General features: G+C 35.3%; 1 protein-coding gene across 2 annotated transcripts in view; it reads right to left on the reverse strand.

The window, feature by feature from the left end:
- The window catches only part of ANO3 (anoctamin 3), a 199,581-nt gene that overhangs the window by 43,095 nt on the left and 133,972 nt on the right, over positions 1 to 22,514 (reverse strand). For both annotated transcript variants that reach the window (XM_074148861.1, XM_074148862.1), the window contains exons 5-10: positions 16,452 to 16,604; positions 14,669 to 14,769; positions 10,333 to 10,377; positions 4,959 to 5,090; positions 3,474 to 3,580; positions 2,055 to 2,110 (exon numbers count right to left, since the gene is read on the reverse strand). In XM_074148861.1, the coding sequence (XP_074004962.1) occupies positions 2,055 to 2,110; positions 3,474 to 3,580; positions 4,959 to 5,090; positions 10,333 to 10,377; positions 14,669 to 14,769; positions 16,452 to 16,604 (594 nt within the window). The remainder of the gene's footprint in view (positions 1 to 2,054; positions 2,111 to 3,473; positions 3,581 to 4,958; positions 5,091 to 10,332; positions 10,378 to 14,668; positions 14,770 to 16,451; positions 16,605 to 22,514) is intronic.

Below are 22,514 nucleotides of genomic sequence, written 5' to 3' on the forward strand. Positions count from 1 at the left end.
TATTTGTATGCTTCCATGTATTTCAATGCTTCAAATTTTTTTGAGATATGTTTGTGTTATCTTTTTCTCCAGCTTCAGAATTGGAGAGATCTCCTTCAGTTGAACTTTTTCCTGCCAAAATCCCCGCTACTCCGTTATGGTGAAGAAAATCTTTCATCAAATAACTCCAAGTGACCCAAATAATTTCTTGGGAAGAGCACAGAGCTCCCCAGAGCAGTACTTCAAAGTTAGCGATCAGACAGATTCTTGATCCCAGTAGATCCATGTAATTTAGCCATTTAGATTTTTACCATTTATTTGAAATCTTGAGCATTCCACACAATTGATAGAACACTATTTACGTGTTGCAATCTGCTGACCCTCTGGTTTAAGAATGAGTTAAAAAACAAAGCTAAACATAGCAAAGAGTCCAATTCTACTGATTTCTCATTACAGTCATCAAAGAAGCATACAAAAAATGTCAACACAGTGTGACCTTTGCCTACGTCTAGGAACACCTCGGAACAGAACATCAACTTATCCTCACAGTCAGCTGGGTGAATTACTGCAATGCATAAAGCATTACCCAGTATTGCATATTTTTAAATCTTTTTTATTATTTTTTCCCCTGCTTCTTTATGCACTGTTTATCCATAACAGAGTCCAAGCATTCCCACTGGGACTGAATTTTCACTCTCATTTGCTCATGCAATCAAGGAAAAATAAAACAATTAAAAAAAAAAAAAAAAAAAAAAAAAGGAGAGTGTTCAATCACCAGCCCTTAGCACCAGTCAAGCCGCAATTATGGTAAGAGTGGCTTAAAAATATGACTTCATTAACCTTACCAGAAATAGTGGCTTATGCCACTCACAAGCAAATAGCAATAGAACAAGAGGGAATGGCTTCAAGTTGCAACAGGGTAGGTTTAGACTGGACATTAGGAAGAAATTCTTCACAGAAAGAGTGGTCAGACACTGGAACGGGCTGCCCAGGGAGGTGGTTGAGTCACCATCCTTGGATGAGTTCAAGAGTCGTTTAGATGTGGTGTTGGGGGATATGGTGTAGGGAAAAACTTTGTAGAGTAGGGTAGACGGTTGGACTCGATGATCCCAAGGGTCTTTTCCAACCTGAATGATTCTATGATTCTATGCCATAACAAAGGAATATATACATAAAATGGATATGACAGCTTGGTTTTGACAGCCAGAGAAAGCTTCACAGCTTTTTCTGGTAGTATGGCCAGCTTTTCCCTGAAGTCAGTAATGTGCAGCTGAAGCGTTAAAAATGATGTTCAATTATTTATCTAAAATACTCCTTCTCTATATTCCCAGTATTTAATTATTAATAACATATAAAAAAATTACTCTCAGCAATTTGTAAAGCACAGGTCAGTCCTTTGAAACACGAGACCAAGTCACAATATTCAGCCTGAGCAACCACAGAGTTCACAGCTGCAATTACCATGCTACTGATGGCATTTAAAATGACTTTAAGATGTGTGGCTTGCTTCTTTCTTTTCAATACACAAAGACTGTCTGAAAACCCTCTGAAGTCAAACAGAAGTTTTTCATTTACTTCTTGGGTTTACAGTCTTCAGTAAACTTTGACCTACTGAAGAAGATAACATCAAGCAGAAGTTATCCGGAACTAGTCAGAAAAGGCTAAATGGGAAATAATTAACCAGTCTCCCTAACTGTGATTGAGTACACATGCTATTAGAAAACCAGAACATTTCATAGGTGGCAGGCAAAAATAATTTAACGCAATGAATTTGGAACAACTGACAATCTCATTAAGAACTTCACAGGCAACATCCAGTTCATAAAAATAAAAAAAAGATTTATAATATTCTAGTTCAGCAAGAAAATGCCCCAGGAAGTTATTATAACACATTATGTAAGAAAAATTTTAAAAGTCAATATCAAAGTAAGAGCTATAAATAAAAAAGAGTCTCAACAGATTACGTAGTGAAATTAAAAGTTTGCAGGACAAAATTAAAAATAAAGTAGGATTTCAAAACATTAGTGCAAGCTTTAATCTAAATATAAATACAAATACAGAATTAACCAGGTTACCTCATGTGGTGGAAATGCTGCTTCATATGTTCCATTATTTAGTAATCTATTAATACCTAAAAAGAAAAAAAAGCATTAATTCTGACAGCAATTTTTATACACAGTCAATTTCAAGCAGTGCAAATTTTCAAGTTACATATTGAGAATGTAGCTTAATATTAGATGCTCAGGATGCTGCTAAACATGACAATAATCAATAATCCCACCAGCTGTTTGTGCAGGTCTTGCTGATCCCTTGAGGTTTCTGGCTCTGTCAAACTTTCTGAGGCCCAATGTCTGCAACTTTTCTCTCAGGGTCGGGTGCTCATGCCAGACCAAGTGTGAGAAGATCGTTACACTCATGTTGCATTCAACAGAGCATATGATACAGATTTTATGGGTGACCAGATGATCTGACATGGGCAGAAAGTGGTGTGGACAATCCTTCTGGCAGCAAAACCCCTGCAGGGTTGAGAGCTAACCTGGTGTTATTTTTAAATATAAAGCCAGCTGAAGATGTTTGTATCAGAGAAGTGCTCGGCACCACACTGGCTACAGCATTTTGGAGTAGTTCCTAGAGTCTTCCTACAAACAGATTTGTTGTACTATCAAAGCATGTTATAAAAAATAAATGATAAATAACCGTTAGTAATTATAATAAAAAGATTCAGTAGCCTGCAAGACCACACTCATAGCCAACAGTTTCCCTGAGAAATAAGTACTTACAACGGATTTCAGATTTGTTCATTCAAATATACAAATTATGCTAAACTAATCTCATAATGAAATTTGCCACCATCAACTTGAAAGGCATTTTATTTGATCTCTCATTTTCTATGGTTTTCTTACTGCTGCTTTTCTTCAGAAACTCAAGCAGCAACTTTCTGTAATTTCTATGATCTTATTTCATTCTTAATTTAATTCCTGCAAAGAAAATAGGAAATCACAGATACATCCCCTGCCCACTGCAAATGAAGATGAATAGTTAGACTTCCTAAAAAATAATATTATTACACCAGAATTGATATGAAGTGAATTTAGTCTTCAGGTCAACTGTCCCTGAGCTGCATAGAGACCTTAAATAAGTTAAGTGAAGCTCACACTAATTCTGCTGGACTGAAACTGCTGGGTAGTAGTAGCACTACTACGACCAGTCCTAGAAAACACTTGACAGTTTTCTGAGGTATACGGTGTCTTTATTGTAACTCTTGATGACATAAAGCTATCATAATCGCTCCAGTTTATTTTAAAAAATGAGTAATTAGGTGAAAAATATTGCCAATTTTCTCTGAATTGTTTAAGAAAATTGATGTGAGTGAATAAACGGATTTCAAGGAATGGCAAAATTAATTGAGTTTACTCAAATGATACTTTGTCAGGCAAGTAAAGATACAAATTTTTTAATAGCTTGAGCTTAGGAAAAAACTACAGCATTCTCACCCATTTTGGATTTTCCATCTTCATATTTAGTTCTCTGTAGCATGTGATGCACAATTCTACTTCTTGTGGAATTGCTGAAGAAGCTGTCTTTGTTGTTTATCGTAAAACTATTAAAATAATGAACGTCTTTTAATATTCAAAACAATGCACAGGTGTTCAAACATAGCTGCTCAAGTGTTTTCTTCTTACAGTGATTTATTGGATTTTATCCTCCTTGGTTACAGCACAAGGTATAAAATTTTTACATCCCTAGAGCATCTCCTCAGGTCCAATAAATTTAGCATCATCACAAATTATTGTTGGGAAAACAGAACAACTAAAACTAAATTCTAAAATATCCTAATATCTAGGTAATTTATGGTCTGGATATAAGTTAAAAAAAAAAATCTTCAGAAGCAGTGGTTATTCTCAAATTCAAGTTACTTATGAGTTGGCAGATGTCTGCGACCTGGAACTACCAGAACTACTATTAAGGGAAAAAAAAATAAAATATTTCCATGCACTGGACACTTGAGTAGTAGTTCCGCAACCACTTTCTCTTAGAGAATCCTAGGATGGAGCCAAATAAAGTATCCTTTCCCAGATGGTTCTGGATTCCGGATGCCAGAAATCTGACATGCAGGAGCTTTTGCCTACTCAGCTGTGCCAAAAGTGACTCTATTAGAATTGATAACATCAGCTGAGCTGGTTGAGAAATAACACCAAAATCAGATTCAATGCAATGTAGTCAATTACCAAAAAAAAGATTGAAATAATAATGCAATTAATCTGCCTTTCCAGGGAAAGTAAGTCCACTAGCATATAGCTTCTTTACTGAGAAGAAAAAGTCCTATGTAGCCTAATTTATACTTCTACTTTAAATTAACATTTCTCTCCTAAAGGAATAATCACAAAATACTTTAAAAATGAAGATACAGTCAGAATTCTAAAATCTAACTTTTTGGTACTGAAAAAAATTTGTGGCACAGTTTAACCACATTACCATCAACATGCTGATTTCAACACATACAATTTTTATTTACTTATATATATTTAAACTTTCAGAGGCAAACGCATTTTTAAAATGCAGATGATCTGGTAAGAAAGAAAAAAATCATCACTGGTTTTAGCTTGCCTCCAGGTTTAATCCCAATTTCCACAGCTGTCTCAGGTTTTGCTAAGTAAAATATGCAATTAAGCAAAGCACACTTGCACAAGTATTTGCATTCTGTAATGTAATGGAAAGAAAAACTTCTAGACCAAGAAGGCAGTGTTCATTTTTCAGTCAAATTTCTGCCTATACTCCCAAGTGACCATCAAATAGCAAGTAACAGAGAGTAGAGTTTGGCTTTAAGAGAAAACCCATAGAAGATAGCAAATATGATACTGGGTATTTGCCAGTGACCATCTGTTAACGGCTGCCTCTATGGCACTTGCTTAGAAGAAGTGAGAAAATAAAAAAATGCTTGTGGTCTCTGGTGCTGCCTTTCCAGTTCCAGCACTTACTGGTGTATGCGTGCACGGCTAAAGGGTGCTGTGTAGCAATCTGTTTCTTCCAGATCAGGCAGGGCCTCCTTATCAAGCTTCATCGGATTTCTGGGCAACCAACTTTTCAGCTCTCTCATATTCCTCTGCAAACTGAGCCAATAAAAAAAAAATCAGATTTACACACTCTCACTTGCTTGTTATTTCTATCTCCAATGTTGCATATTTAGTGACATCATAATAGCAACGAAATTAAATGAAATCAGGAAATTTCCATAGTATGTAACTATAAGAAAATAAGCAGTTAAAGAGCAAAATTAACAGAATTTATTTGTGATCTATCTTGCACATTTTACTTGAGCACAACTCATCCTAAAATTAGTGTGGTTATGGTTTGAGATGGGACAGCAGTATTGAGCCAGGGGAAAATAATTTTCCATCTGACAGAACTGTGAATGCTCATGCCTTTCTCAAGAACATATCTAATTACTTTCTCTAGCCCCACTGGACAAGGCAAGGGTAACTCCTCCTCCCTCCCTTGCCTGGCAACTTGGACACTAAAATTCATAAAATTTTAAAGTAAATACGAGATTGCTTAACATCAAATTTTTATGGTTTTCTGATTTGAATAAAGTCTTCCCCTGCAAAATTTTCCTCAAAATTCATGGGCTGATATTGCCTTACAAAATAGTATACCTAAACATCAAATAGAGTAAAGAATATGTTATACAGATATGGTTATACAGTATTTAGACTAAAACTAACCAAACTAGATATGGCCTCCTGCAGTTTCCTAAAATTTGACATTATAAAACACAAATAGAACATAATTTTTGTATGCCTGATTAGATAATATACTGGTAATATAAAGGGCTTTCTTCTACTCGCAACTTGCCTAAATGGTGTCTCAGAACATGGTTTATAGATGGGTAAATGTAGTGAAGCGCAGTTAATTTTCCAGCAACTGCTAGAAGTTATCTCCCAGGAGTAGGTCTCATATTAAATGAGTGCTATATTATGACTCTCTAAGAATATCAGAGATCCAGAAAAAGTCCAAATTTTAGAAAAACATTCTGTAAATAATTTTGGTTTAGAGGGATTTGGGCCTTAATGAAAAGTGTAAAGCTAAGTATCAGATTATTTTTATCTGAGGTGAGTACTTAATTGATCACGCTAAGCAGAAGCACAGCTACCCATTTCCTAATTAAGAGTAATAAGTGATGACATGGTAAGTTGCTCTCGGGGAACAAAGTGACCTTTGTAAAATTGTACCTCTTATTATCAGCAAAAAAAGTTCTACCCCTATTTGACACAGTGACAGACTGAAATCTAAGCTGAACGCGGGATCAGAATTTTACATTTACATTTAAAATACTCAAAATTTTCTTCTTGCTTTATACTGCTACAGTATTAATTGGTGCACACTCTACTGCACTTGAGGGCCACCGCTGTATTTGACATGAAGAATTAATGAGTCAAAAAACTTCACTATGTTAATAAAGTTGAAACACAGAATCCAGTTCCCAGGCAGGTGCATCCCTTGAGTGTTTCTTTTACTCAAATAATACCTTACTGCACAAGTTGATTATTTTTATTGGTTACAGTGGAAGCTCTCTCAGCACTAAGTTATACACATTGTATATAAGTACAGTTTTCTCTTTATTTTCTTCATCTTTTTTTCTGTTGTACACATGCTGGTTGTGTTGATATTTGAGTCAAAACCTAGGCTCTCCTTTAATGAGGAAATTTTGCAGATGTAAGAAGACCAAAAAAATGCATCTGATTTCCAATTTTTTATTATGAAATTCCTTTAAAATTGGTTACGTGAAGAGTCTTGATCATTTTCCCCCTCCAAAAATCTAAAAAATTAGTAGATAATTATCTTAAAAAAATTAGCTCTTGTTTAAAATTCATGTCTGCTCCTTTTAAGATATAAAGTAATAAAGAACACTATTGGAATAGTCCACATTACATTTCCAATTTCTCTTCTGAGGAAAAAAGGCTTTTTATCTAAGGTGTGATTGTTTTTTCATTACATCACTTATGGTTGATCACTCCATAACGTAGTGCCTTCAGGTAGCATAGAATATTTCAGCTGAAAAGTACATCCCCCACCACGTACAAAAATAATCGAGCAAGAGAGACCTCTTTTCTTGGCTTACATTATTTTACAGTTGAAGAAGAAACTGAAGTTTCATGGAGCTTTCATTCAAAGAGATAACAAATCTAAGACAAATTTTTGCCTAAGTCATAGGACTAGGTATTAGCATTTTTACCCAAAGAGGCTTTCTAGGTCAAAAGTAGCAGTTTAAACAGGTTCCTGACTTAATCTATTCCAAGTAGTCTATTTAATAAGAGTAAATGCAGACAGAGCTGGTCTGGTAAAGTCACTCATGAAGTCAGGAGTTAACACAGTGAGATCAGAAACGTCCCAGTGGAACAGTGCTGCAAAGATATGGGTTGCTACTTCAGGTACGCTCTTATTGAAACCACTCCAGCTGGCGATACTGCAGCTTTATGCACCTTGGCCTATGGGGTATTACTCTGAAACACATATATATCTTATTCTTAGCTATAAAATTTAGTATTTTATGAAGATGCCTGTAATTTCAGCTTTGCTCAACTTCCACGCTCAACCATACTGTTCTGTTTTATTTGGTTGGTCTGTTTTGCAAAGAAACACAGTACAGGTGAGTTTGGAATTACCTAATCAGACTTGTGGAGTGAGATACCAGATTTAAGCAACAGCCACTGGTCATGTCAGGTATTTTTAACAGCAATCACCACCTGGTAGTTCGCTCGATGTTTGCACCTCTCAAAACTGACCAGAATTGTCAATCATCTGCCACCAATAGATGGGTGTGGTATGCTCCCATGTTTTGAAATGGGAAACACGTTATTGTTGACATAATCAACATATGGACACATCACTAAAAATGGAAAAAAATGATACTGTATTTGTTCAATGAAATGATACTAACAATTTCACTGCAGTGGACAGATTGAAATCCAGAAGGCTTTAAAAGTCCTTTTGCAAAGCAAACTTACTGCAGCTCAGTTGCTAAACAAAGTCATTTTGGGTTCTCTATCCTTAAAAGTATAAATTTATTTAAATATTTTAGCAGGCAGAGTGAAGCTGCATAGAGCAAACTATCTTTTAATTTTCTTTTCCTCAATGTCGTTCTTAACCAGCATGAAATTGGTGTGTCTGATATAGCGGACACAAGACTGATTCATTTGATCATTCAGTCTTAGCTGAGACTTCAGACAAATTTTTGATACCTACATTATTTGCTTGCATATCCCACTTCTACAACTTCCTTTCCTTTGAAGAGATTTGTTGAAGGCTTTCCAAATATTGTTCTTAAGGAGTGTGATAAAATTATTTCTACAGTGTGACCCTATGAATAGAATTCAAGCTCAAAGATTAAGTACAACGTTAAGGGTTGGGTTTTTTTACAGTATGTAAATAAAGAAATAGAGAGATGTCACATAGATATCACATACAAGAAAGACAGTATACCAGTAAGTATTAAATTTATCTTATATCCTTTCATTCATGCTCCTAATAATCTTTTGCAGACTTTAATTTAAAGGACATTTATTGATATATATATCTACCATATAACCGTGGCATAAATTCAGAAAAGTGTGCATGTCACAGCAAGGTCTAATATACTAATGTTACCTCATTATCTTGAATTATAGAAACTCTATAGCCTTAAAATTTTACCTTTGATATACAAGGATTTTAATATAGTAGTCATCCTAGTTCTTGTAAACTCCACTTAATAACTTAGAAATGTTAATGAAACATTTGAAAATTACAGAGAAGCAGGTAAGTTTGAAAAGTTATAAGATGCAAAGAAACAATGACAGCAGTAGAAGTTAAAGTGATGAGATGTGTGTCAGCAATTTTATTTTCATTTTTAGATGTAGCTTCTTCCCCCCCCCCATACTATTCCTTTGTGCACTGGATTATATAAAGTGCCAGAAAAAATATTCAGAAAAATACTCATCCTCAAATTCTCACAAAGTAAATCACAGGTAAAAACATTTGTTTCAAATGAAAAAAAAAAACAAAACAACAAAACAAACCAAAAACCACAATCTGGCACGAAAAGTGTTTATTACTTGGTTCACAGGTAGTGTGCAACTTCAGTTGCATGTTTTAGACATCTGTCCATCTAAATAAGGAAAATAAATGTGTTTAATATCTAAGACTCACCAAACGGCTTACAGATGAAATGAGACAATTTTGCAGTAAAGCTTGTTGATTTTGCCTTTGCATTACAAAGTACACCACTTACATTTTTCCTAATGCACACTAAAATGGAGCAAGCATGGGAATGACTGGGAAGAGGGAAAAAATGCAGTTGTAAATTTATGTTATAGAATGTTTTATTTTAATATATTTTATCTCATTATGTGTTTAAAGTTTTCTCACTTTGCTGTTCAACAGTGCATTGTCTATTTTTGTTAACTGATCTTCTTGCAAACTGATATCATGAGACTACTTAAATTGTTCCTGAGAAATAATGAGAGCTCTTCATCATCTAAAGTAACAACGGGAGAACCTGAATCAAATGTAATCTAATCTCAAGATTCATCTTGAGAAAACCCACGATAGAAAAATTTTTCAGGAGATTTCCCTCATGTAAAAATTTTCATATCTTTTCTGCAGGTAATTAGGATTTACAAGACATCATTATGTCTGACTAGAGCAACAGGGAGTGATTACAGCTCCCAGTGTCTCCCGTTCTCACTTCCCAGCTCCCCCAGGCTCCTTTCACTGTCTGCTGTGGCCTCTTGAACCCTTCTCCTGGCTGACAGAGGCAGCAGCAGCCACTGCAGGTGAGGTTCGAATGTGTGTGCCTCCCAGAGAGTTAAACAGCTTTCACTGCAGTGTACAAGTTACTCTGACAGCTACCACACCAAAATTCAAAACAGCCTTCTGTCTGTGGCATTGATTTAGCTCTGATCACCGGGACACACATAAGCAAAGTTACGTTTGCATGTCTAAGGATATAGCTGACTACCAGAATCTGAGACATACACTCCAAAGTATTTCTCATGCTAATGAAATATGCCTTGGTAACAGCAGACATAAGTGGAGAAATAGTTCCAGTATTAAATCTTTGCTGTCAGAATAAGGCCATTTCTTTTTTTCCTGGCATAAACATTTTTGCATTTCTAAAATGAGAACTGGCAAAGCTCTGAAGTACTGCATCTTGGTACAGATGAATATTTTAACACTTTTGAGCTAGCATATTTTGGGTTTTCAGGAAAATAATCTAATTTTCCAAGTTTCCTCGATAAATTTACAACTGCGAATGGATTTTCTTTAGCAGGGTGAGTATCTGACAAAATTAGAAGCTACACATCACCCACCAACCTGCCCATGGTTTTGCTCCTCCAGTCAGTGTAATAACATTTTTTCCTGAAAGAACAGCAAAAATCAGCTGAGAATAATCAAGTAGGAGACAGTTGAAAAGGACATATACATTATAAAAGAACACTGGACATGTTAAAACATGCATTTTCACAGGCAGAAAGGTGAAAAACACTTTAAAAAGGCAACTGAAATCCAATAAGTCATTAAAATGCTGTAATTTCACGTACTTTGAAGTTTGAAATCTGTTCCTGAGTTAAAATTAAGTTTTAGATTCGTAGCTAATAATAATAGTAATAGCTAATCAATAATTTAATCATAAGACACCCATCAGACAGGGTTCAATGGTGTCACACTAGTATTCATTTCATATGATCTTTCTTAGCTTTTATTTCAGAAAACTCATTTTAGAAGAATCACCAGTGCTTCCATGTTATTAAATGCTTTATGCACTCTGTGCATTAAATACCATAAACACTTAATGACATTAGATCCTGTCTTTGTTCTCTGAAGTGGTATACCATCACCTTCCCTTGATATTTTGCATCCAACTGAAAAACAATACACAGCCCTAAAAATCTTAGAGTACTAACTGCAACAAAGAACTTTTATGTTAAAAGTTCTTTTTTCTCCACCCTTCACTGCTCATAAACACTTAGAGAAACAAGACCAGAAACTCCCAGTAAAGTCTTCTGGGAACAGTTACTTTGAAACCATATAGAGACATATTTGCTGCAATGTAATATTTTGCACATCTAGGTTCAGTTTTTCAGTGGTTTTTTTCTGGCCTCCTCCTATCATTTCACGTCATATTTCAACCATGCAAAGGCCTTGATCTTGCAGATTCCTTGGGGTACCCATATCTTTACCATAGTACTCATGTGGGGACAGTGACGTTCAGCACCAGGGGCTTTGGTCCTCACTAGTTCAATTTTAAGTTGTCTAAATCCTTTCTACTTCTGCAAGGTTTATTTTTTAGGAGGAATTAAAACAAGCTTATTTGGATACATTATTATAAAAGTTTAACATTATTTCCAGTTGGTATTTTATCCCCCTCACTCCATTTTAACATATACAAAAATGGTACTTTCACTCTGGATACTTTTCCATGACTTCTTATCCTAGATCCAAACATAGTTAATGAGCTGCCACTGCCCATCTGGGCAGCATTTGAGATCAATCTTAGTAATGTACTTTAATCAAAGTATGAATGAATACATTAGAATGAGCAAGAAGGAAATGGCTGAAAAATACATGGCCATTGGAAACCTACGTATCTACCAATCTGCAGGCTGTTGTCCGCCTGACACTTGGTACTACAAGGCAGAACTGTAAACGAAGGAATGAAGATTTATTAAAGGCTTTTCAGACATTACATTTTTTAACAAACCCTTTCCTTCATTCCCTTTAATTGCCCTTAGCTGTTTTGCACAGATGGAGTCCAGCAAAGCTACAGATACAATTAATTTATTCAGTACACACAAAATAATTGTGTCACAAGAGAAACTTGTAGACACAGATAAAATTAAACTTTTGTCCGAGTTCCAGAAATATATAATAGAGTTTCATTTCTAGTGACAGACCATATACTCAAAAAAAAAAAAATCCATAAATTGTATATTCAGTCATGATCTAACCTTGGTACCAACATAAATCCTGTTTGAAACCATATGCAAGACAACAGTGGTTACCACAGACTGGTCTTTTGAAACATTGGAAAAATTTCCTTTTGTAATTGAAACACTGAGATTCCATCCATATTACATACATGACATTTAGTACATTTCTGCCAACACATTTAGGTATAATGCCATGCTAAAACAATTCTGGGGTGCTGGGTAATGCCCTGGGTCAGAAAAAAACATTTTTACTTTTCAGCAACAGAGAGAAATACTTTCTAACCCATGCAATAATTCTATTGATTTTGTTTACATTCCTGGATTGAGCAAAATGAACCTAAAAAGTATGAGTTTAATTCTTCATGTATTGTTTACATATGATATTGCCATATGGTATGTTTTAGTGACCATAACCAAAAGCCAAAATTTTGCACCACTGTGCAAGAGAACCAGGGTGTAACTGCATTAAAGTACTGCAGGGAAGGTCAGTTCTCTTACTCAGTTATGCATTAAAAATGGACAGTCAGAAACCACTGATAAATCAGATAAAGGCTGAGTGAAATAATCTGTTATTAGAATCACAGAATATCTCAAGTTGGAAGGGACCCATAAGGATCATCGAGTTCAACTCCGTGCTCCTCACAGGACTACCTAAAACTTCTTGGGAGGGAACTACTCTAGTTCCTTGTCATTGTGGGAGAATTGCGTGATTTGAGCTTCCTCTGTCCATTGAATGGAGAAAACAGTTACCTCAGGTAAACAATATATGCCATCCAGTTAAGAAAGGTTTGATTTAAACAAGCAAGCTCAAGACTTAAAACAAACAAAAGTGCTTTTGACAGAATGTGTCATTAAATTATAAAATGCCTGGTCACAGGATGCTGTTATGGAAGTGTAGGTGGCTATTTTTGCATCCATGAAAAGCCATCAGGGGCCAATATAAACAAAGATGAAGAAATGAAACTCTGCCTCAGAAAGTCTCTAAACCACAACTTTCTGGAAAGAGAGAAGGCATCATGAAACTGCTTTAGATTTGCTTGGCTTCTGTATTAGACATTTTAGACAGGCTACTGGCAGAGCAAGACAGACTTTGTTCTATTCTGCTACGTCCACTTTGTGTTCACAATAAAACTATCTTTTATTTTTTTAAAAGTGAGAAAATTAAAGAAATAGCCTGTTTGAAACATTCACACAAATTTTTGATTTAAATTACATTTAAATTCCTATTAAGATCTTTTTAAAGAGAAAAGAAACGGTGATCAATTTACTATTTCTCATAGTTCAATTATGGACGTAAAGGTGGACATTGGACTTTTTTCTTACCAAATAAACGTGTTTCATTCTACAGCAAAACTGCCAACAAGGTGAAGCAGAAAAATTTAGCATTTATCTCCTTTTGGTGAAATGAGTGGGATAAAAGAAAGCTAAAGCAACAGCCCAGAAACAAAGAAACATGGATTAGATGCTTTGAAAAAAACAAACAAAAAAAGGAATATATTTACATGTCAGTTAATACACAACTTTGAATGCCTTCCAAATAAAGTAGTATTGCAGAAGTCAGCCCTTTTTTTCTTCCTGAAGAGCACTACTGATCTATGAAGTTACTAAAATGATGAAGAATTAAAACCATTGCTAAATCCTAACTTAATTGTGACTTCAAGTATGAAAAGCAAGAACTATTTTTGAATTGGAATTTGGACTGTTTATGTGTGTGTGTACACACATATGCAAACACTTCTATATTTAAAATGTTGACAAGTATTATTCAAACTAGAGAAGCTCAAATGGTACTATAATAATATTCTCAAACATATGGAAGATGACTGTTACAGAAAACATTTTATTTTATGGAAAGGACTTTGAAGGCTTAATGGGATGATGCGGCAACTCAATATAGATCTGGGTATTTGAAGCAAGTTTTGAGCAAAGGATGCTTCACAATCACTGTTTCTGGATTAGGACCAATGCAAGGGAGCCACATTGCGACAGCTGAAATCAGCAGGGACATGAAAGATACAGCACTTGGCAATTCAAGTGAGAAAGGAGTGCTGTAAGGGTATTTTCCGTGAGTCATACAGCTTTGGCATCTAGTTACCACTTCAACTCCTGATGAGGTTTGCAGCACACTAAATGCTCTTCTCTCTCTGGAAGAACATTATTAAACAATTTGAAAAGGGACATTTTCTCCTTTAAAAATTTCTGTATTAGCGCAGGAGATATTAACATGTCCTACAAATAAATAACAAGTATTTATTGCAAAAACATATGACAGAATCTGTTTAGCACATAGAAAAGGAACTCGGTTCAGTTCATTATTCTGCCAAAGGAAAGCTAGAGGACCAAGAAATAAAGGTATCTCTTTTTATTCAAGGTATGCCAAAATATTAAGAAATACCCCCAAATCATGGACTATACTTGAGCTCAGATGAAGACTATCCGAAACTCTGCCAAAGACATCCAAAACAATGTGTGAACAGTATTTTCTGAAGACACATGCTCCATTTGACTTGGAAGGTAACTCTGAAAACAAGTATCACAGGTAAATGTGAAAAGAGCAGTGCCTATTATTTGTTTCTCCTCTCTCCCTTTCACCTCACTAATTTAAATATGAGCATGCCTGACCACAATGCAGCAAAGACTCCATTATAGCCTTAAAGTAATAATGAACTTTTACTATTAAGCACTAAATTACAAGTTTCTTAAAATAGTTTCCACAATACCTGAAAGGCATCCTGATGTTCATCCTTTCTGCGTATTTGCACAATGTCTCCCATGGACAGTGAATTTTAACAAACATGATATCACTGTTCGTAACAGCTGGCTGTAAAGAGCAGTAACAAACAAATACATATTAATAATTCAAAACTCTATGGCATTCAGCTTTCCCAAAGCATTCTTCAGGGTCAAATCCTGCTTTTAGGCCTGAAGTGTCCATGCAAGTCAGAAAACACTGTAAGCGCTCTGAGCAAGTCAAAGGAAAATTAATAATTTTTTTTTTTTTCCTCCCAAACCTTTAATATGAGTAAACTAGTAACTATCAAAAGCAATCATTAGGACAGATCTTTGCTCATAAACACAGCAGAAGTAGAGTCAGGCTTTATGTAGCACTTTTTGACCTGGAATAAATTAATTAATTTTAAATCCCCTCAGAAGCATCTTAGATGAACAGTTTGAAGACCATTCTGTGCATCTCCCATTTAAGGAGAAGAGTGCTCAGCTGCTAGAGACATAAGAACAGCTGAGAGAAGGCTGCAGGTCCCACTCTGCCAACATGGCAGCTCCAGGGAATGGTTAAGTAATTGGGAGACATAAAAACGTTTTTCATGACTAATTTATTTGCACATAAACCAAGAGTTTCAGTATTGCAGGTTCCTATCTTTTTCTCATGAAAACTTCAGTTCTGCACCCTTTTACCAGTTGTAATTCCTTGAGTTTTTATAAGTAAATATTTTGATAGAGTTGAGTCTGATTAAAGCCTTCCAAAAACCTGCCTAACGCAAGGTTTCGTAGAAGAAGAAAATTTAGTTAAAGGGTTAATAGAATTTAAAACGTTCAAAATTCTACCTAAGAGTTCCATAAAGTGATATCACAGTTCAATAACACTACTTCTAGGATTTTATTTTTCTCAAAAGATGTGGATAAAAATATGCTACTGGAAGACAATTTAAAACACTTGATATCTAGAATAATAATCTTATAAAAACATTTTTTTTCCCTGAAGTGTCAATACTTCTGAATCGACAGCAGCTGAGATCGGGGTATTTATTGAAATCAGAATAAAACCAGATATTTTTATCACTAGACTAACAATTTTTAAAAGCCTTAAACTCAAATTTTAATCCACTGTCAGGTTAGTTATTTATGAATACTCAACTTGCTTCATTGTCAGCTAGAACTTGCAAAGACTTCAAAACACTTAAATGCTCATTGCTTTAACATAGAATAATGAAAGACAGGATGAAAGACACATGAAGTGCAGGAGCTTACTTAAGGACAGACTAAATATATGCCTGATTTATAAGTAATTAAGAAAATAGCAAAAATCCAACACTGTTTTTGTGGCTTTGTTTTCCTTCATTTTTATATTAATACTGTCATTAATGGGATGGATTAACTTGACGCTGGCAATCTTAAGCCCTTGAAAAACAGAGAGACATTTAGTATCAGGCATTCTGCTGAAAGACATAGAGGTTATATATTAAAGCAACAACATGAGTTTCTGCAGCTTCTTCTGTTCTGGAAGCATAAGGAGCTAGAATTTTTCCCTCTGTACTGCACTACAGCTGTGTAGGGTACATGTGTCTGCGTACAAGCATGCATCCCCAAAACATGTTGAACACACACTATCAAACAATGGTTATTATTAATTTAATAGTATTAAACAAATAGTGGGAACAGCCTCACTGGAAAAGCTTGTAAGATTATCAGGAATCTTTTATAAATTCATTAAAGCATGATAATATTACAAAGCGGTTTTTATGCCACATAAGCTACAAGACTCACCTCTCGTTCTAACATCAACCCTTCTGCTCTCAAATTCTTCTCAAACGTGCTTCTTTTTTCTACCTGTGGACTTGACTTTTTGTAGACCAAGATGTAATCAATGCGCTTTTTACCATCTTTGAAGAAGAGTCCTGATGATGCCATGGCATCAGTCTGTGGAACATAAAATAAAAATACACTAAATATGGCATCCATGAAAATGAAGAGTTCTATCATGAACTGCATGTACCACAGTATTTCCTAAAGCATGGAGATGTCCACGTATCTACAGGATGAATACATAAAGAAGACACAAGAACAGGCAGTTCAGAAGTACTAGATACTCAAGATTTCAAATTAATTAGAACAAACCAAAATAAAATAGCTCCACAATACCCATATTCTAGCCATTTCTTTCAGCTGTGCAAAAAAACCTTAAAATTATTGTGTGATATATATTGATATGAATGTCTATTAATCCTTACTTTCCAGTAGGAATTAAAAAAAATTAAAGGCATGTAGATTAAATCAAGTTTCCCAGCTTTGTGCTTGAGCAAATTTTGTACTTGAATTTTCTCCAATAGATAAATAAATCTAAAAAATTAAAAAAGAAATGCTATTGTTTGGAATGTTTTCCTGGATATTCTAGCTGAACTGCTTTTTCAATGCTACACTAGCGATGTTTAAATCTTGTCTAGTTCCTTCCCACCGTGGTTGCAAACACAAGGGATTCTCTGACCTTGATATGGAAAACCCTGCTTTACATCCTGCTGCTGCAAGCTATTTTTGCACTCTGTGTTTTGCATGATTCAGAACAGACAGTGACTATATCAACTGGTGTCAGACTATGAAGACTTTGAAATATGAAAAGGTAAACTGAGAAACTATCACCATCTTCTGGAGAATACAGCACTCATTTTAACATAAACTGTCCAGAACAAGTATGTTAATTTGCAGTAAGATACATTACACCCATAAATACGGGTCTAAAAGTCCACGAATGCTGTATCTTTTAGCTAATAGGATGCTAGTCTTAGAAATTCATCCTATTTGGATTATTTGATCTGAAACTTATAATACCCAGTGTTATAGCCAATAATTACGCTTTCTATTGATAAATAGAACCAAGTGTTAGTCCATGATATCATCAGTATAAATACAGGATACCAGATCACTTTTTTGTATGTGAAAGATTTTTCTTACTCCCATGTACCTCACTGCCATCATTCTAAATACTTACTACTTCTGAGAGTTCCTCAGTCTGCAAAAACTACAGTTTTCTAACAAGATAGTTCTTTTTTCTCTGCTTTTTTAACTCCAAAAGCAAAACCCAAGGAACAGTCATTCTCAGACCAACTAGTGTTACAAAGGAGCGCATCATCACACATCTGGGAACATAATTTAAGTACATTAAGCTTCAATTTAAGTACAATTAAGCTTATTTTTCCCCTCAGCAGCTGATGATGTCATCAATTGTCTGTCTTTTCCAGATGACACTTTTCAAAATGAACCATAATAGCATTCTGTTACATGCTCCAAGCTACACACCTGCTTACATATTTTATTAACAAGTCTGTAAATACAAAAAGGGTGTGTTAGAAATCTCAACTTTGTCCCTCTCAGCTAGAGTTATGCTGTCACTTTCATACGCTGTTTCAGGTGCAACCATCCAGACGTGGAAGCAATTTCAGTCTGTGGAACACAGGAGAGGTGAATTCAAATCCCTCCAGGCTAAGCCAAAACTAACCTGAGTCTTCTACTGCCTGGGTAAACATCTTTATTTCTAAGAAAAAAAAAAAAAAAAAGTGGTATCCTTTTCTATCCTTTTTTGAATTGGCATTTGTCGTCTCCAGAATTTTCCGCTTGCTTGACGTGCAGTGTCCTGTGAGATGTGTAACTAACTCAGCACAGAGATCAGATACTGGGGCTTTTGGGGCACAAGTGCTGGCTGATCACTGCCATGCCTGTCTCCTCCTGTACGCCCAGGCCACCGATGCCTTTCCTCCATCACAAAATAATAGATAATGTGGGATTCAGAAATCTCTGAATACCTGCCCTTAGCCTAACTGAGAGGAAATGCTAATTTAAGATCACAGAATCACAGAATGGTAGGGGTTATTATATAGACCTCCTACACGCGAAAAAAACCTCTAAAACCAAAAAAATCCCAACAAACCCAAACTACTAAATCTAGAGAAAAGAGGAACAAAGGCAGAGAAGACAAAATATCCAACATAACCAAGTGAAACAATATGGAAACTGGAAAATAATTAGGAGAAACGGAAAAGACTAGTTTGTCAATCCTAAATCATTTCACAAGTTTGAAAAAAAAAGGAAAAATCCTTTCCTTTTGCTTGGCCTTTGACTTCAGATTTTCCTTTTTTATTCCCATGAGAAATTAAGTTAAATATAACATAAAAAATAAGGAAAAAATATTCATTGATATATTGATCAAACATTTGTTGAAGAATAGCGTACCCTATACTCTATTATTTTATTTTTTACACATTCTTCTATTTATCTCAAGATGTTCAGATAAATAGTATCTGAAGTCCAAATTAAGGTAGTCAAGATTGTTAAGAAAGATTATTAGTGCACTGAATATAGGGTCTGTCACCCTTTCTAAGAATTCTGAATGGGGATGGTAGTAAAAATACTAATTTTTATTCTTTTATTAAATGTCATAAACGTAATGATCTAAAGATACAAGATACACAGCTTTGAAGATGAGGTAGTAGAATAAAGGTTTGATAGTGCAAGTTTGAAAATGCAAGTTCTTGAATACCCAAACTTTTTTCAGGTTTAAGACACAAGCAACAATGAAGAATTCCAGCACAAGTATTTCACAAAAGCAGACTAGAGTTGCTTTTGTGGTCCATGAAGCAGGCAAAATCAGATAGAAAAAGCCTGGCCAAAACTCCCCCAAAGGGGAGATCTGGAACTAATACAATTTCTGCTCATGCAACTTCTGTACAGATATTCTGCAAATTAAATCTACCTTTTTGTGACACACTTCTACCTTTCTTTGGATTACTATTTATAGCCTTTCTTTCCTCATTTCTAAAACATCTGATTTTCTTCAGTCTTGGAAAAACATGTTTTCTTTCTCAGATTAACAACAGTATGCAAATATGCCCTCAGATTCATCTGCACCAAGTAAAATTCTTTGGGGGCAATGCTCAATAAATAACGAGCCGCACCAATAGTGGAGAGAAATTTTCCATCTGTTAATCTCGGACAACTTTCAGAGTCCTACCACCACAGGCTGAGCCGTGCAATAGTGAAGCCATTTACCACAATCATGCAGTGAACCCAACCTATATTCTACCTATTTCAGGACTGACTCACTTCAATGGTACTGGCACCACTAGCTTCACTTTAGTGCAATTCTCAAGCAATGTTGCCCGCCTACATTAGCAGGAATACCTGTGCCAGTAGAAGAATTTATCTGGTGATTCAGGTGTTTTTTCAGTTGATCTGAAAGAGCTCCATAATGTGTACAGAGAACAGGGAGCAGTAATTTCAACTAAAAGTATGAGACAAGGTATATTGGCCTCTATCTACACCCAGCACAGTGAATCAGTCTGTTAGTACATTGGGCATTCAGGCAAAGCATATTTATTATTTATCTGCTGGTTTGGACCAATAAATCTCTGATTCATTCTTTCACCTTCTTCTCAACACAGTGGAGGAGAAAAGCACCAGAAAAAATATTTTCTGCAAAGCCTTTACTCTCCTCTACTCTTTTTGAGATTTCCTGTTTTGCCAGAAAAATGTCTATAATGAGGACTGATCATTGTTTGTTTTTCTCTCTAATCCTCCTCATCCTCTCTACCCTCTTAGTTTACCACGTATTCTGAAACAGTATCCACCTGTCATTTTTCCTACATTTACACACATCAAAAGTTACCGAAGTTGGATTTGAGAAATTCCTTTTAGATTATTGCTATACATAGTTCAGTTTGCAAACCCAAGTTTTAACTTCACCTTGCTCTTCCCAAGTGTTTAAATACAAAAACTTTAAATCTTATCGATTTGTGTACTGAGGCTGTGAAGTGCTTCTTCACTCAACAGTATTATTATAACAAATAACATGCTTAATAACACCCTGCTTTGAAGTCTGAAACAATGGAAAATTCAAAATACTGACATTACCATTCAAATGCCAAAAGTTGATCAGTTTACCTAGAATCAGAAGCTTTTGCTCAAGCAAAACAGTGAAACAAAAGTATACTGCAAATACTTAGAAAAGTTATAAAGCATATATATTATATAAATATTTCTATTCAAATCTGGTACAAGAAGAATTTCCTTGGATTTAGCCAACATGGAAGGATTTTTCAAGAAACGATTTTTCATATTCTAATGAATAGGCAATGCCTACTTTACAAAGTGAGGGCACCCGTTTTACAGGCTCTTTCTCTCCCCAATTAATTAAAACAGTGCAATTTGCAGAAATTGTAATTATTTCAACGCCACTGCTTTAAGTCTACCGTTCTGCTCTGTAGATGAAACTTTTGCCAATTTTTCACCCCATATGTAGAAACAAATATTCCAGAAGAGCGAGTTGGAACCATTCCCAAAACAGTAACCAAATTTTAGGTCCATGTAAGAGTAAATCACACGTTACAGTAGGCTTCAGTTTTACAGTATTTTATTAGTAGCAAAACCACTAGAAAAATTGGAAACTTACTGAAAATTAGTGAAAAATACACTGTAACATAATACCTTTCCACCCCACTTTATACCAGTGAAAAGTTCAAGTTAATGAATAGTATGCACTACTACTAGGAAGTTAACTAGAACCAAATGTAGATACAAGTATCTGCTGCAACCATTCATTTCACCTCCACTCAACCACTGACAAGCCTCAACCAGGCTAACATACCCGCAAGTGCTTGAAGGCTGACAAAATCCCTACAGGCTTACTCATTTTTATAAATTCTAAACAATTATTTATTTGCTTGTGGATGTGTGATTTACAGATAATAATAAGGAAGTTTCATATTTATATAAACATACAGAGAACATCAATTCTCAGCCATAACCAACAACAGGAGTACTCACTTACGTAAGTGCCAACTGATACGGAGCACAAGAATTAAGCCCCCACAGCACGGTATGTTTATTTTGCCACCACAGTAGACAGGATGAAGTTCATCTTTCTTCTGTGTGGATGGTGTAATTTGGATTTAGATTTGTAAGATTGTGGAAACGACAGTAAATATACCAACAGACTAGTATCTGGGATCCAAAAGATAGATGGATGCACACAGCTGGGCCTCAGTATTCTTTACAATTTGCACCCCAAATTTGTTAAATTTCTCTACCTAAAATAATTTTATTTCAAGGTGATGATGTTTAGAACATTCATTTCCTCCCTAAGACAGCTTGTGAATTCTGACAGCTAAATGTGCTAGAGAAAAATTGCTTTGATAAACTCTTAAAAATAATGAAGCAACATATTAAAGAGAGACTTACCCAAGTGTCTTGGTTTTTTTCCCCAGGAAAATTATAAGACAAGAAGGCAAGGAAAGAATCTACCAGTCGAAAAAGTGATGCTGCTACTGGAAATGGAATCACTGAGTCCCAGCATCACTTCTCCATAATAGCACCACCCCGCCAGTAGCATTTTTTAGAGACAAAGACATAGGAAAAAGCTGTAGAACCAGAAAACAATGGAGGAAGAACGAAAGACAAGGAAACAGACTTTGAAATGCATTTCCTTCTTCATGGAAACAACAACATGCTCACTGACCTACTCTGACTCATAAAACTTTTGTAAACACCACCATAAAGTTTATTGGCATGGAGTCTTACAGCCCAAACAGGACAGTAAGGAACATCCTATATAAGTATGTATATACACACACATATATAAAATCACTTTCTACACTCACTAGGAAAATCGGCTTGGAATGAAGCAATAAGAGGGGGAGAACGAAGTTTACAATGGAAAATACACTGGCTATCAGAGGCGGGGCAAGGAAAACGTTTTCTGTATCTCTTCATGTCTTGGCTTTTAAGAGATGTTTCAGAGATAATAATGGATGAGTTCACGGCTACTAAATCATGTATAAGACA

This window comes from Numenius arquata, chromosome 6, assembly GCF_964106895.1.
Source record: "Numenius arquata chromosome 6, bNumArq3.hap1.1, whole genome shotgun sequence".
Classification (NCBI taxonomy): domain Eukaryota; kingdom Metazoa; phylum Chordata; class Aves; order Charadriiformes; family Scolopacidae; genus Numenius; species Numenius arquata.